This window comes from Haemorhous mexicanus, chromosome 28, assembly GCF_027477595.1.
Source record: "Haemorhous mexicanus isolate bHaeMex1 chromosome 28, bHaeMex1.pri, whole genome shotgun sequence".
In the NCBI taxonomy this organism is placed as follows: domain Eukaryota; kingdom Metazoa; phylum Chordata; class Aves; order Passeriformes; family Fringillidae; genus Haemorhous; species Haemorhous mexicanus.
Genome location: NC_082368.1, coordinates 3565179 through 3578597, shown reverse-complemented (window position 1 = coordinate 3578597; position 13419 = coordinate 3565179). Strand labels below are relative to the sequence as shown.

The window sequence follows — 13419 nt, the reverse complement described above, 5'->3', positions numbered from 1 at the left end:
TCTGTGCCTCGGGAAGGGCCAGCCTCGGGTGGGTGGGTGGGTGAAAGAGGTCGCTCAGGGCATTGTCTGTGCTTGGGTAGGGCCCGGGCAGCCTCACAGCCCCCACTGTCCCCTGGAGACCCCTGTTCTGCTGGCACAGGGTACAGTGGGTTCTGGCTCTGGGGCAAGGTCCCCCCTCAAAGCCTCCTGTACCCACCCAGCTCTTGCCACGAGTGATGCAGCCACCCTGCCCCTTCAGTCTAGCATGTGTGTTTTAATGGAGACCCGTCAAGTTCATAAACCAGCGTCCTGGACCCACAGAAATGATGGCTCTCCTGGCAGGATGGTGGAGGAGAAGGCAGCAGCAGTGGGAGCAAGGAAGGGTTTGGGTGCTTTTCAATCTCAGCATCTCATCCTTTCTACACGGGTGCAGCAAAGCTCCTTCAGCAGCCATGGGCTCCAGCTGGGGCCCAGATCAGCAAGGAAGAGAGGATTGAGCCGTGGCTCTCTGTCCAAGGGTTGAGGAAGCCTCCCCTTTTCAGGTAGCACCTTGAAAACACCCTGTGAATGGTCCTCTTCTGAGCAGAGCCCGTGCTAGAAGGACAGGCCGTAGGTGCCAGAGCAGTACTCCACGTAGTCAAACGCCTCGATGGCAAATGTCACAGCCCCCCACTTCTTGTACCTCCTCTTCTCTGCTGGTGTCTCCACCACAAAGTTTTTGATGCAGAGGACAGGCAGCTTCACCTGGCGGTACAGCATCTCCATCCCCCAGTCCTGTGTGGGCAGGCAGGGGACAGTCACCCGAGGCACACACAGCCTCCCCAGGCTGCAGGGCCACCGGGATGGGACAGTTCCTCGCTCCCAGGGCATGTCCCTCCTTTGGAGACAGCCCGTGTCCGTGTCCCACAGCACACACACGACACAGCTCACAGCGGTCAGCTGGGGCACAAGGCACAGCCCTTCCTGTCCCTCCAGCTCTGACTGGGCTGCAGACACAGGGGAATCGTGGTGCTCACCTGGCTGCAGTCTCTGCAGGAAATACGGCAGCCGGGCTCCCAGTCCTTGAAAGTTCTCTGGAACTGTATTTTCCCAGAGGAAACTCTGTAATATGACCTGGAAGGAAGGGACCACCAGACAGTAAGGATGATGGTGCAGGGGACACAGGTGCTCCCACAGTCAAACAAAGCTCCTGCAATCTCCCCATACCAAGGTCCCTGGGAAAGAGCTGGCAGCAGGCTGGTGCTACCCTGTGGTGTTACATTTCAGTTAAATGTCTCTGTCTCACCCCTCCAAAATGTACAGTTTATTCCAAGCCTGTGATCCTCCCCTGAAGTATCATGGATCTGTAATCCTGTTGGCCCAATTCTTATTCTGCACCCACCTTGAATCTCCCTGTTAAGCCGTGCCAGGGAGACCAGAGATTCTCTCTTGGCCCTTTTCTCCCTAGGCTCTCCCTCTCTCCCTCTCTCTCCCTCTTCCCCCTTCTCCCTCAGAAACCATGCTGCTCCCGAGGGTGGGACCCCCAATAAACCCTCATCTAATCAGCACCCTCAGAAGCCATGTGGGGTCTCCTTGCCTGCCTGCTGCTACCAGCAAACACACAGCTTAGGGGGCCCCAGGGGAATCCCTGGGGACCCCCAAACGAAGGGCAACACTACCTGATGCCTTGTGATTTCAGGGTTTACCTCAGAACCTCGGGTCCCTCCCCTGATAATTCCCTCCCAGGTGTGTCAGTCACCTCTCCTTTCCCCTCCCAGCACTGTCTGTCAGTCCTGGCATTCCAGAAGGGCATTGAGTGATTGGGCAGAAGTCAAAAGATGCCCTCTACCCCTGGGGGGACATTGGGCCATCCAGGCGTCCTTTGTCCCTTGAGACCTCCCCTCCTGTACCTGGTTGGTGGCTCCCTACCCCTTCCCTCCCCTCCCTGGGGTTAAAAGGAGCAGCAACCACGCCTTTCTGAGTTCTGTTGGAGCTGTTGCTGGGTTCAGAGGCCTGTGGGCCAGAATAAAGCTCTGGATCCAAACCCTCCATCAGAACCTACTCCTTTCCTTCACCATCGCCTTAAAGCTTCTCTGCCAGAGGTAAACCCAAGGAGCAGACCCTGTTATGGGGGGAAGCTCCATCCCACCACCACCAAAGCTCCTGCATGCCTGCACGTGCCCAGCTGCAGCACCCAGCCAGCCAAAAGTGTCTCTGGGGTGAAACACCACAGTGCTGCTATTTGGTTCAGCAGCAAGGGCCAGACAAGCTCAGGCACGTCCCACCCGGCTATACTGGTAAATATTCCAGTAACTCCCCTTAGCCCTCTGCCTGCCCATGAGCCTCCTACCCGAATTTGGGGTTGACGTTGACGTGGTGCATGCCCTCCACGGTGCGGATGTCGCTGCCGCGGCACACGGCCCTGCTGCAGTTGATGCAGTACAGGCGGACGGCGGCCGCGTCGTGCAGCTGCCGCCGCTCGCTGATCCTGGCCTCCTTCATCAGCCAGCTGGCCACAGCCACCCGCTGCAGCTCCTGGATCTGGGGACACAGGGGGGGCACAGGGGTCAGCACAGGACAGATGGCAGACACGGCAAGATCCGTGGCTACCGAGGGAGGCAGCATCAGCACAGAGCAGGAGGGCAGGGTGGGACGGGCACATGCTGGTCCAGGCCCCTCACACGACCCCATCCCAGGATCTGGGGATCTGGATCTCTGCTTCTCTGAGACAGAGCAGGCAGCAAGAGCTAGTGCCCTGCCAGTGCCCACGGCAGCACCCAGCACCCACCTTTTGGAAGTACTCCTGCTCAGGCATGGCTTGCACTGCCTGAATTGCCCTCTTCATGAGCTCCACCAGGTCCTCATTGAGCAGCTCTCGGGTCACCTCTCTGGTGTTGGCTTTGGCAAGGACAGAGTAGACACTGTTCTCAGCACGGGCACGGCCCCGGGCCTGCAGGGCAAGGTCCAAGTGTTGCAGTCAATAGATGAGGGACACAGCCAACCCTTCTGTGCTACCCTGTGAGGATGGAGCCACCTCCACCCTCCCCTGCACCTTGCCAAGATGATGTTCTGCCAAGGGCTGGGCTCATCCCCAAGGAGCTGCCTGCAGGGAATGCAAGAGCCCCCATATCCCACCCCTGCAGCTTTGGGGGATCCTGGCAGAGCCAGAGGGAGCCCGGGCAGCACCTGCATCATGGCAATCTCGTTGGTCATCAGCCCATAGCGGACCACGATGTTGCACTCGGGGATGTCCAGGCCCTCCTCAGCCACACTGGTGGAGAAGAGCAGGTTGAGGGCTCCCTGACGGAACTGCTTGATCACATCCTGCTGCTCATTCTGGGTAGACAGGGGGGTGATGCCTCAGCAGCTGTGTAGGGCTCTGAGACCCCCAAAATGTGCAAAGTGAGGTCGGTGCAGCTCCTGCCCATCCTTCACTCACCTGTGTCATGTGCTTGGTCTGGTTGCTGTAGCCAGCACCGGTGAGGACGGCGGCCCTGATGTGCTGCCCACGGAGCGTGGCCGTGTTCTGCAGCCAGCTGAGCAGGCTGTGGGCACTCTGCCTTGTCTTGGTGAAGACAATGCCACGAGAAGTGCCCAGGGGCTGAAAGTGCTCACGCAGGATCCCCTCCAGCTTGGCCAGCCTGGGGTTCTCATAGCGGTGATCCCCAGCAAGGGCCTGCAGGCTCGCCCTGTTCTCTGCACAGGTGAGCGGGGTGTCAAGGACACTCCCTGCACCCCAAATGCAGCCAGCATCCGCCCCCCACCTCCAGACCCCCCGTTACCCTCAAACGTGGTGGTGAGGAACTGTTCGGTGGGGTCCTTCTTATCCCTCTCAGAGCTGTAGAACTGCTGGAGGCACTGGAAGGCGTCCACCATCCTCACGGTGTCGTTGATCAGCAAAGCGTCGTTGTACTTGCGCAGGTGCAGGGCGCACACCCGCGTCTTGCGACAAAACATCTCTGCAGCTGCCAGGGCAGGGGACACGGCAGTCACAGCCTGTCTGCCGCTCAGCCCTGCCACACCCACCCTGCCACACCCTTACCTCTCTTCTCCAGCTCCACAATGCGCTGCTCGTAAATCTGCGTGCCAAAGTCCCGCGAGAAATACGGCTTCTCCATGAACTGCTGGATCTGCACCATCACCTTCTTCAGCTGCTCACCAAAGGGGTCCTGGGAGCAGAGAGGGGCTCAGACCTGGGAACTGTGGCTGCTTGCATGGCCCAGACAGTTGCAGTATCCCCCAGCACCAAAGTTCTAGGTCAAATGATTTTTCACACTGGCCTGAGTGAAGCAGATGAAGGCCCCTCACTCAGCAGGGCTTGGGGGTCTCATCTTCTACCCAGTGAGCAGCTCCATGGCTCTGAGCAGCCATCCCTCACCTGTGATCTCTCCTGGCACAGGTCATACTGCTTCTTGGGTAGGGGAACGTGGCTCTGCAGGTGCTGCGACTCGTTCTGCACCGATGTGATCTTCTCAGTGTCCAGGTTGGCACAGATCTGAGAGGGAAAGACCCTGCTTCCACCCTGAGCCCAGCTGCCCAGGACAATGCAGCACATGGTACTCACCTGGTAAGTTTGGTGATGACGCCTTCAAGCTGCCCAGCACCCACACACCTGAGCATCAACCCCCATGCCAAGGAACACCCTGCTGAACCCCAGGGGAAGCCATGCTGAAACAGCACAGGGGGCACAGGACGCACCTGCAGGATGTGCTCTACGGCCCCCTCAAAGGATGTTGCCCCTCCAGTGCCAGGGGATGCCGTCAGCCCCAGGACCTGTGGCAGGTCCTGCTCCCCACTGAGCTTGCGCTGGAGGTATCTCAGCATGATCTTGTTGTAGACGGCGTCCTTGTGCGTGTGGTGGCACTCATCTATCACCAGCAGAGAGAAATCTGCTCCGGGCCAGGGGAGGGTGAGAAGGTTGCTCAGCTGGGGGCACAACCACGGCTGTGGGGCCAGCAGTAGATGTAGCCCGGTGCCCACCTGTCAGCTCCACGTGCACGTCCTCCTCCGTGCTCACCAGGGCGTTCTGCAGAATCTGGGCTGTGCAGATGACAATGTCGCTCTTCTTCACCAGGTTGGCAAAAAAGGTTTTGTGGCTGGTGTCCCCACTGATGGACGACACCTTGAAGGTGTCCTGCAGCGCGTGGAACTCCTTCTCGGTGTGCTGGTCCACCAGGTGCACCTGCGCCCACAGGACCACACTCAGCACCGGTCAGGACCACCGGTGGCTGCCGCGGTCCCGGGGCAGGGCAGCACCTTGTTGACAAGCACGGCCACCTTGCCGCCCCTGCGGCTCTCCAGGTGCTGCCGGCAGACGTGGACGGCCACGCGGGTCTTGCCGGCGCCCGTGGGCAGCCACACGATGCTGTTGCGGCCGCGCAGGGCCGGGGCCGCCGCCTCCCGCTGGTACTCCCGGAGCTCCATTCCCCGCCGCTCCGCGTCCCGAAGCCGCCGCAGCCGGGAAACGAAACTGGAGGCGGCGCCGAGAGCGGCGGGCGGGGCATGGGGAACGAACAGGAAAGGGGGGGCCACGCTGGCCGCGCTGGGGAAAACTGAGCCGAGCCGAGCCAAACCGGCCGGCTCGGGGATCCCCCGGGAGCCCCATCTCCGAAGTGGAACCGAAACCAAAACCAAGTGGAGCTCCCACAGAACCTCCCCGCATCCAAACAGCCCCTGTGCCCCCACCTACACCCTAACCAAGCTCTGCACCCCAATTCTGCCCAGTGCACCCCAGCCCGTCCATGGGGATCTTCACACTCTCCCCATCCCGAGCTGGGCCTCTTCCCCTCCCCAACACCCTCCAGAACATCCCAGGTTGTCCCCTCCGCCCGCCACGCTGGGGTGAGCCCCAAGGATGAATCTGGGGCTGCACAAGGACATTTATTAAAAAACAAACAAACAAACAAACCAACGAAAACACCAGTCAAGTGGAATGGGGGAGTGAGGGGCAGGGAAAGGGGTAGGGAGCAAGGCGGGGACAAGCAGAGGTGGCTGCCAGCCAGAGCAGAGCAGGGAGCAGAGGCCAGCACAGCACCGGGCAGCTACCCTCCCTGGCACTCAGAGGGGCAGGACTGGGGCTGGCAGCCCCCCCACTCCCCAGCTGGCAGCAGGGGCAGGCAGGGAGGAGGAACAGGCAGGGAAGGCAGATCTGCCCCGGGGGGGGAAGAGCTGACAGAGGCAGCAGGAGCTGGGTGTGCAGGGCAGAGCCCCCTGCCTAGCAGGACCCTGGCCCAGGAGCAGCACCGCTGCGGGCAGCGCAGGGCTGAGCCCGCCTACATTCAGTGTGAGGGGCAGGGGCTGCCTGCCTGTGGACGGAGCAAAAACCAAAGCACTTGTGTGCCCCTGCCCTGTCACAGGGAGTCAGGGCAGAAGGCACGATCCCAGGTAAGGGGGGCTGCACTGGGGTCAGGGGGCTCTCCCTCCCCAGGCAGAGGCAGGAGCTCAGTGCTGTCCCTGCCCTGGGCAGATCCTGATGAGGCAGCTCCAGCCCCAATCCCATTCCTTAGGAGAGGCAGCCAGAGCACCTCAGGGATAAAAGCACCAGCCCCCCAAGCCCCTGTGGCTCCCCAAGGAGGAAAGCCCAGCTCCCCAGGCTGCTCAGCAGCACCAATCCCTCCAGCAGCTCCTACCAACACAAAGAGTGGGGCTGGATCCCACAGGAGCCCTGCCCCTCCCACAGGAGGGCCGGTGGCCACAGCAGATCCAGGCCAGCCCCCTCTACTTGTCGATGAGCCCCCCCTCCTTGAGCTTGAAGTAGAAGAACTTCTCGAGGGTGTTGGCACACTTGCAGTAGTCGCTGTCGGGCGGGTTGTACTCGCGGCAGTTGGTGATGATGCGCTGCAGGTCGGCGATGAACAGCTTCTTGGTGACATAGTAGCGGTTCTTCAGCCGCTCCGTCATGGTCTTCAGGTCTGCACGGGGCACAGGTCAGGACCCCTTCCCAGGCTTCTACACCCCGCCACAGCCACTGAGCTGGACATCAGCCACAGGTCTCAACTCATCCCTCTCATTCTGGACTATGCCGAGGCTCCCACCGCCCCAACCGTGAGTCCCCAGCACAGACCCCACGATTAATGTGGGGTTCTCAGCCCCCTCTTCTGCAATCCTGCCCTGGGGTCCTGGACACACCAACCTACCAATGGGAAAGCGGATGATCTCATAGTAGTCTGGTGCCTCTGACTTCTTCACCGGCTCCATGAAGGGCCACGCACTGGGGTGGGTCTGGGGGGAAGTGGGGGGCAGTTGGAGCAATGAACACATAACCCTTGTCTGTTCCAGCACCCAGGGGTCCTGCTTCCCCCACACCTGGGTCACCCCAGCAGTCTCTGAGGGCAAAGCCCTGTACAGCCCATCCCAAGGGAGGCAGCTGACGGCTGTCAGATGGACAGACACCCTGGAGTGAGAGCCCTTTCCTCCCCACACCTTGATCTGGGCCAGGAGGTTCTTCAGCATGTTGTACAGCTGGTCTGGGTCCTTCAGCTCCTTCCTGCAGGACAAAGCCAGTGCCCATCAGCCTCTCTCCACTCCAGGGCCAGGAAAATACCAAGACTGAGGCACAGCCTGAGCTGAGCACCCAGCCCTGCTGCTGCAGCAGGGCAGCAGCAGCACCTCCCCCCACGCAGCACTCACCCCTTCTCCTTCCCCAGTGGTTTCCATCCTGTTTCTCCTGGAAAACAAGTGTCAGTGTCACCATGTCTGCGCTGCAGCCATGGGGAGGAAGGACAGAGGCCTCCTGCCAGACCCCCTGCCAGGACTCACGGATGCCAGGGACGCTCTCGATGGGGATCTGTCGCACACCCTCCTTGAAGCAGGTCAGGCCTGGGTAGACCTTGCGGATCTGCGCCTGTTTCCTCTCGATCAGCTTCTTGATGATCTGCAGGGAATGGGGGTTGGAAGGGAGCAGGTGAGTGGGGGCTACAGGATGCTCCAAGGATCCCACAAACCCACTGTGCAGGGCCAGAGATAACCCCAGCCAGTGTCAATGCCACCAGTGCCCCCTCACTGCCCTGCAAGTCTGCTCTCAGGGCCAGCACAGCCCCACACCTCTCCTCTGCCTTCAGGGGGTGGCTGGCAGTCACCTACCCTTGTGCCCACCCCTGGGCCATACCTCCTTCTGCTTCTTGATGATGTGTGAAAGCTCGGTGTAGGGGATGCGGGGATTCAGCTCACACTCCATCAAGGTCGCCCCCTCATAGTCCTTGATGTATCCCAGGTAGCGGCTCTTGGGGACCTTGATGTCCTTGGAAAAGCCCTAAGAGAGAGGGGCAGGTGGGAGGGGGTAGGTGGGAGGGGGTAGGTGTGCAGCAGAGCTGGGAGCAGCTCCCAGGGAAAGGAGCCCACCTGCTTTTTGAAGTAGCCAATGGCATACTCGTCTGCATAGGTGAGGAAGTAGAGGATGTTGTGCTTGATGTGGTACTCCTTCAGGTGGTTCATCAGGTGTGTCCCATAGCCCTTGGGGAAGTACCATGAGACAAGGACCCCCTCCAGGCAGCCCCAGTTGGGGTAAACAACCCCCTCCCACCCATGGAAATGGCAGCTGGAAGATGACCAGGAGCAACTACTACAGCTTGGGGCTGGCCAGTGCTGAGCAGGTTTGACTGCTACAGAGAGACCATCCTGCCCACACCAGGCTTTGGGGGACACACGTGTGTGCCCACCTCCCTGCTCTCACCTTCACTTGCTCATTGGAGGTGACAGCACAGAAGACAATCTCCGTGAAGCCTTGGGTAGGGAACATACGGAAGCAGATGCCCCCAATCACTCGTCCATCCTTGATCAGTGCCAGGGTCTTGTGCTTCCTGCGGGCAGCACGGCCGAGGGTGAGGGGAGCCCCCCACACCGGCCCCCATGCACCCCCCAGCCACGCACGGGTCAAAGACGAGGCGAGTGATGTACTCCTTGGGCATGCGGGGCAGCTGGTGAGAGAAGACATTCTGCAGCCCCACCAGCCACATCAGGATCTTCTTGTTGGATTTCTGGGAGAGCGAGTTGCCGATGACGTGGAACTCGATGATGCCGCGGCGCTCCTCCAGCCGCGCCGTCTCGTCCCGCGCCGCGTTGGCCGACAGCAGGCTGGTCTGGGGGCACGGGGGGGGTCACTGCACACCCTCTTTGGGGGAGCCCACTCCACCCTGGCATGCTGGGGAAGCAGCTCTGTGGGCCCTGGAGGCACCCCAGCAGCCCCAGGCCATACCTCGGGGCCCAGCATGGCAGCAGGGTCCGTGATGGTCAGCATGACCTCGTTCACCAGCTCCATGGGGATGTCTCCCATGACACGGATCCGCTTGGCATCCTCCAGGGTCAGGCTCTCGGGGAGCTTCCTCTTCTCTCCTGGCATGGGAGCAGAGCAGCACATGCAGCGCTGGGAGGGACCATGGACAGTTCCAGCTTTCTGGAGGGGGCTCAGGTGACCTTACCTGGCAGGGGCTCTGGGGTGCTGGTGTCCAGGCTGGTGGCCGAGCTGCTGCTGCTGAGCTTCTTGCTGAAGAGAGGAGTGGTGGGCACGGCAACGGTGCTGACCGCAGCTGCAACAGACCCATGGTGCCCATGACTGAAAATGCCTCATCAGACCATGGCAGCCCAGCCACTGCCACTGCTCAGCCACACCTTGACCCTTTATCCCTCAGCTCCCACTGCCACTGCTCAGCCACACCTTGACCCTTTATCCCTCAGCTCCCAAACAGGGCGAGAGGAAATCCTGAATTATCCTGCAATACCTGGGCGAGACACCAGCTGGGCACCCTCTGCAGCTGGCACTGTGAAATCAGCCTCCCAGATCGGAGAGTTCTCACCGTAGATCTCCTCCTCCAGCATGGAGAGGAACCTGGAAGGGAGGTGCACATCAGCATGCAAGCATCCTAAAAGAGGAGTGCCCTAAGTGCTCCAGCAGCCAGCTCCACACTGGGCACCTACTTGGGGAAGTGGGTGAGGATCAGTGTCCGCTTCTCTGGCACCAGCTTGTCCTTCTCCACGCGGAACTTCTCCAGCAGCTGCCGGCGGGTCACCGTGAAGATGGACTTGAGGAGGCTGCGCCCAAACACGTGGGTGGTCTCATAGCGGGGCAGGCTGTCACAGCTCTGTGGCACATGGCAGTAGCACAGCCACCTGTGGGAAAGGAAGGGGCTCTGGAGACAGGGCTGGAACCATGCTGGAACCCAGGAAATTCCTCTGGCTGCCCTGGAGGACTCGAGTCCCTGCCCAGGGGGCTCAGAGACCCTGGCACAGAGCCCAGGACACCTGTGACTTTGATTCAGCCCTTGGAAAAAACAATTTCCAACCTTATATGAGGATTTACAAGCCACCAAAGTTTAGGTAGAATGGTAGTGAATTTATCACAGGGTGAAAATAGATTTTTTGGGTTTTTAGAACGGGGGTTCAGGGGGCGAGATGGAGGAATCTGGGTGTGTCCAGCCTTTCTCCTTCTTCTTGGCCTCCATCTTCTGCTGTGATGGTGGCACTTTTGGATTGGTTTAGAGTAGAAATTCACTGTCTAACATAGGTGATAGGTATTGGGAAGTAATTGTAAATATTGTACACGTAGTTTTTAGTATAAAAAGATAACACAGCCCTGGGGCAGGCAGAGTGCCTCTGACTGTCTTGCTGAGCGGACCTCGGCAGGTCAGGAGAAAGAATTTTATAGCTAAGAAAAAATAAACAACCTTGAGACCGAGAACTGAAGAGCTCTGACTCCTTCTTTGACTGCTGGGCTGGGAAAAGAGACTTTCTAACCCATCTTGGGGTCACTCTGAGCAGCTAGAGTCTCGAGAGAACCAGAGACCCCAGAGCAACCATATCCCTCCTGGGACAATGCTGATGGGAGCAGGCTGGACAAGGGCATGGCTGACATTTAGAAGCATTGGCCCCACTGAGTGCCTGCTCTCCTAGTGGACTGACAGTCTGGGAGACCCCAGGATGGCTGGCTCAGTGGGCCCCTGCCCTCCTCACCTGGTGTAGTTGACCTTGTAGGTGGCCACATCGTCATTCTGGGAGCGCTGACGGAACTGGGACGGTGTCTCCAGCTTCCAGTAGTTGAGGCACAGCAGGAACATCTTGGAGAGCTCATACATGGTCTGGCGCTCCTTGGGTGGCAAGTGGCTGAACTTGTACTGCACAAAATTCAGGACTCCCTGGGGAGAGGATGGCACAGTGGGAGGGGGCTGCTCTGGGCTCCTCCATGCTGCCTCCCAGAGAGTGAGGGGACCGTGCAAGAGCAGCAGAACACAGGACAAGCCACCAGGGCAGTGCCGCAGCCTGACAGCAGCCTCACCTGCTCAATGTTTGGTTTCTCAAAGGGAGGGCTCCCCAGGGACCCCTCAACCACAGGCTGGCTCATCTGCAGGATGCACTTCCGCAGCAGCTGCAAAGACACCAACAGACACGGTCAGAAGAGTCCCAGGAAGCAGGTGCTCCAGGAATGGTGGAGGTGGCTGAATGCTGCCATGGGGCTGCTCCAACTTCTACAGCCAGGAAGGCACTGGTGCTGCCCTTGGAGCACACCCACTCATCCCCTAGAACTGCCCCCCTAGGGAATTAAAGGACAGGAAAGCAGTGACTCCAGAAGAGGGTCAGGGTTCCATGTCTCTGGGCTGTGGGATGGTTCACAGCTTCAGCACCAGCTCCAACAGAGCACAAACTGCAGGACAGAACCCCCACAATGACCAGAAACTCTGCACAAGTCCCCCCATGAGAGGGGCAGTGAGACCTGCACAGCCCCAGACGCACCTTGAACAGGTAGAAATAAACCTGCTTGGTGTCCGTGTCCTCCTCCTTGTGCACTGACATGAAGAGGTTCTCCACATCCACCACCATGCCCAGCAGACGGTTGATCTCCTCCTCTGAGACGTTCTCCAGGTGGGACACGTGGTCAGCTGTGCCAGAGAGAAAGCCAAGGGATCATCACCACAGTGAGACTGAGGGATCAGCCAGCACCACAGTGAGAAGAGGGGATCAGCACCACAGTACACGAACGTGTTTCTTGTTGATGGAGTGACAAAACTATCTTTTGTCCTCTTAAAAAGGAATTAAGCTTACAAGTTTTTCTCTTCCATTAAGTGAAAAGACACCTTATAGGACTTGGTGGAACCTCACTTCAAACTTAAGGATAGCTAATTGGACAGGAACCAAAAAGGTTTGCTTGGGCAGTTTACTAGAAAAAGAAGAGAACAAAGAAACTAATGGCTTTTGTGAGATGTTTTACTAAGGGTAGGAGAGCTTTTTGCACTTGGATTAGTTTTTCTCTGTAAAGAGTTTTGTTATTTTGCCTTTTATTAAAACCTTTTTGTTTCCAACACTGCAACAGAAGCCATCCTGCTGATTTTATGCCTTCTAAGGTAGCTGAGCTATCTTGGGTGTGAAATAGACCTCCAAAAGCTTATGAGACCTGGCTCAAAGAAGCTCCTATTTCACCACAGTGAGAACAAGGGATCAGCACCACAGAGAGCTCAGGGATCAACAGCACAGTGAGAACAAGGGATCAGCAGCACAGAGAGCTGAGGGATCAGCACCCCTGGCCCTGCCCAGGGGGTGCCACAGGAGTTACCCAGAGCATGGCCACAGCTCCGGCAGGGTTCGCTCAGGTTGGTCACTGGCTGCTGCAGGTCCATTCGAGGGGCTGTGGGGGGGTTGGGGTTCTTCCAGCCATTGCACTTGCAGGCGTCATTGGCCTGGGAAGAGGGACAGCAGTGGTCGTTGCAGTGGCTGCCACGTTCTGTGGCCAAAGGATTTCCCTGGCTCCCACCTACCCCTTTTCACCCAGCCCAGCTTTTCTCAGCCCCCACCACCCCAACACTGCCCCGTGCAGCCCCAGGACTGGGCAGCTCCTGTCCAGTGACATCCCTGCACCTCCCCTGGGTAACTCAGCACCTCATCCTGCAGCCCCTGCCGAGCATCCCCATCCTGCACCCGATGTACATCCCAACCCAGCATCCTTTGTCCATTTATTCCTTCCACCCACCCTCCTGCATCCCTAAATTCCCCTTCTACAGCCATAAAGGTCCTTTCAACCCCCTCCTGCATCCCCCACTCAGGTCAGCATCCTCATCATTCATCCCCCACCCATGCACAGCACTGAACCCCCACTCCCGCATCCCCTGCACCCCCTCCATGCCCGTCCTTGCATCCCCCACTCATGCACGGCCTCGAACCCCCCCTCCTGCCCTCCGTGCCCTCCCGGTCCCGCCGTCCCCCACCTTGCAAGCCGAGAAGACCCCCAGCTTCTCCAGCTTCTTCCCGCGGGGGAACCCCCGCACCTGCGCCTTGCGCTGGCTCGCCCGCTGCTGCTGGCTCAGCCCGGGTCGTGCCGGGTCGCTGGATCCCGCTCCTCCAGCCGTCCCCCCGCTCGCCCCCGCCGTGGCCGGCGTTGCCGTGGCCGGGCCCGGCGGGGGCCGCCCGGGCTGCGCGGCCTCCGGCTCCGCCATGCCGGGCCCGGCGTGCGCCCCGCGCTCACTGCGCCTGCGCGCCGGG

The 13419-nt window shown here is 59.5% G+C and overlaps 2 protein-coding genes across 2 annotated transcripts; both read right to left on the bottom strand.

The window, feature by feature from the left end:
• Positions 1-233: 233 nt before the first annotated feature.
• DHX58 (DExH-box helicase 58) lies at positions 234-5429 on the bottom strand. The gene is made up of 12 exons (XM_059869543.1): positions 5215-5429; positions 4939-5140; positions 4657-4847; positions 4337-4453; positions 4001-4127; positions 3741-3923; positions 3398-3654; positions 3145-3294; positions 2747-2908; positions 2309-2499; positions 996-1092; positions 234-753 (listed from the first exon to the last, which is right to left on the bottom strand). Exons 1-12 carry the CDS (start codon positions 5380-5382, stop codon positions 574-576), a joined length of 2025 nt encoding a protein of 674 aa, XP_059725526.1. The 5' UTR covers positions 5383-5429; the 3' UTR covers positions 234-573.
• Positions 5430-5825: 396 nt separating this feature from the next.
• On the bottom strand, positions 5826-13388 carry KAT2A (lysine acetyltransferase 2A). Its single transcript, XM_059869542.1, has 18 exons — positions 13146-13388; positions 12497-12620; positions 11680-11825; positions 11225-11314; positions 10903-11084; positions 9871-10062; positions 9675-9781; positions 9375-9482; positions 9152-9288; positions 8827-9035; positions 8630-8756; positions 8299-8409; positions 8066-8209; positions 7717-7831; positions 7588-7624; positions 7381-7444; positions 7095-7179; positions 5826-6869 (listed from the first exon to the last, which is right to left on the bottom strand). Exons 1-18 carry the CDS (start codon positions 13371-13373, stop codon positions 6676-6678), a joined length of 2400 nt encoding a protein of 799 aa, XP_059725525.1. The 5' UTR covers positions 13374-13388; the 3' UTR covers positions 5826-6675.
• Positions 13389-13419: the final 31 nt, after the last annotated feature.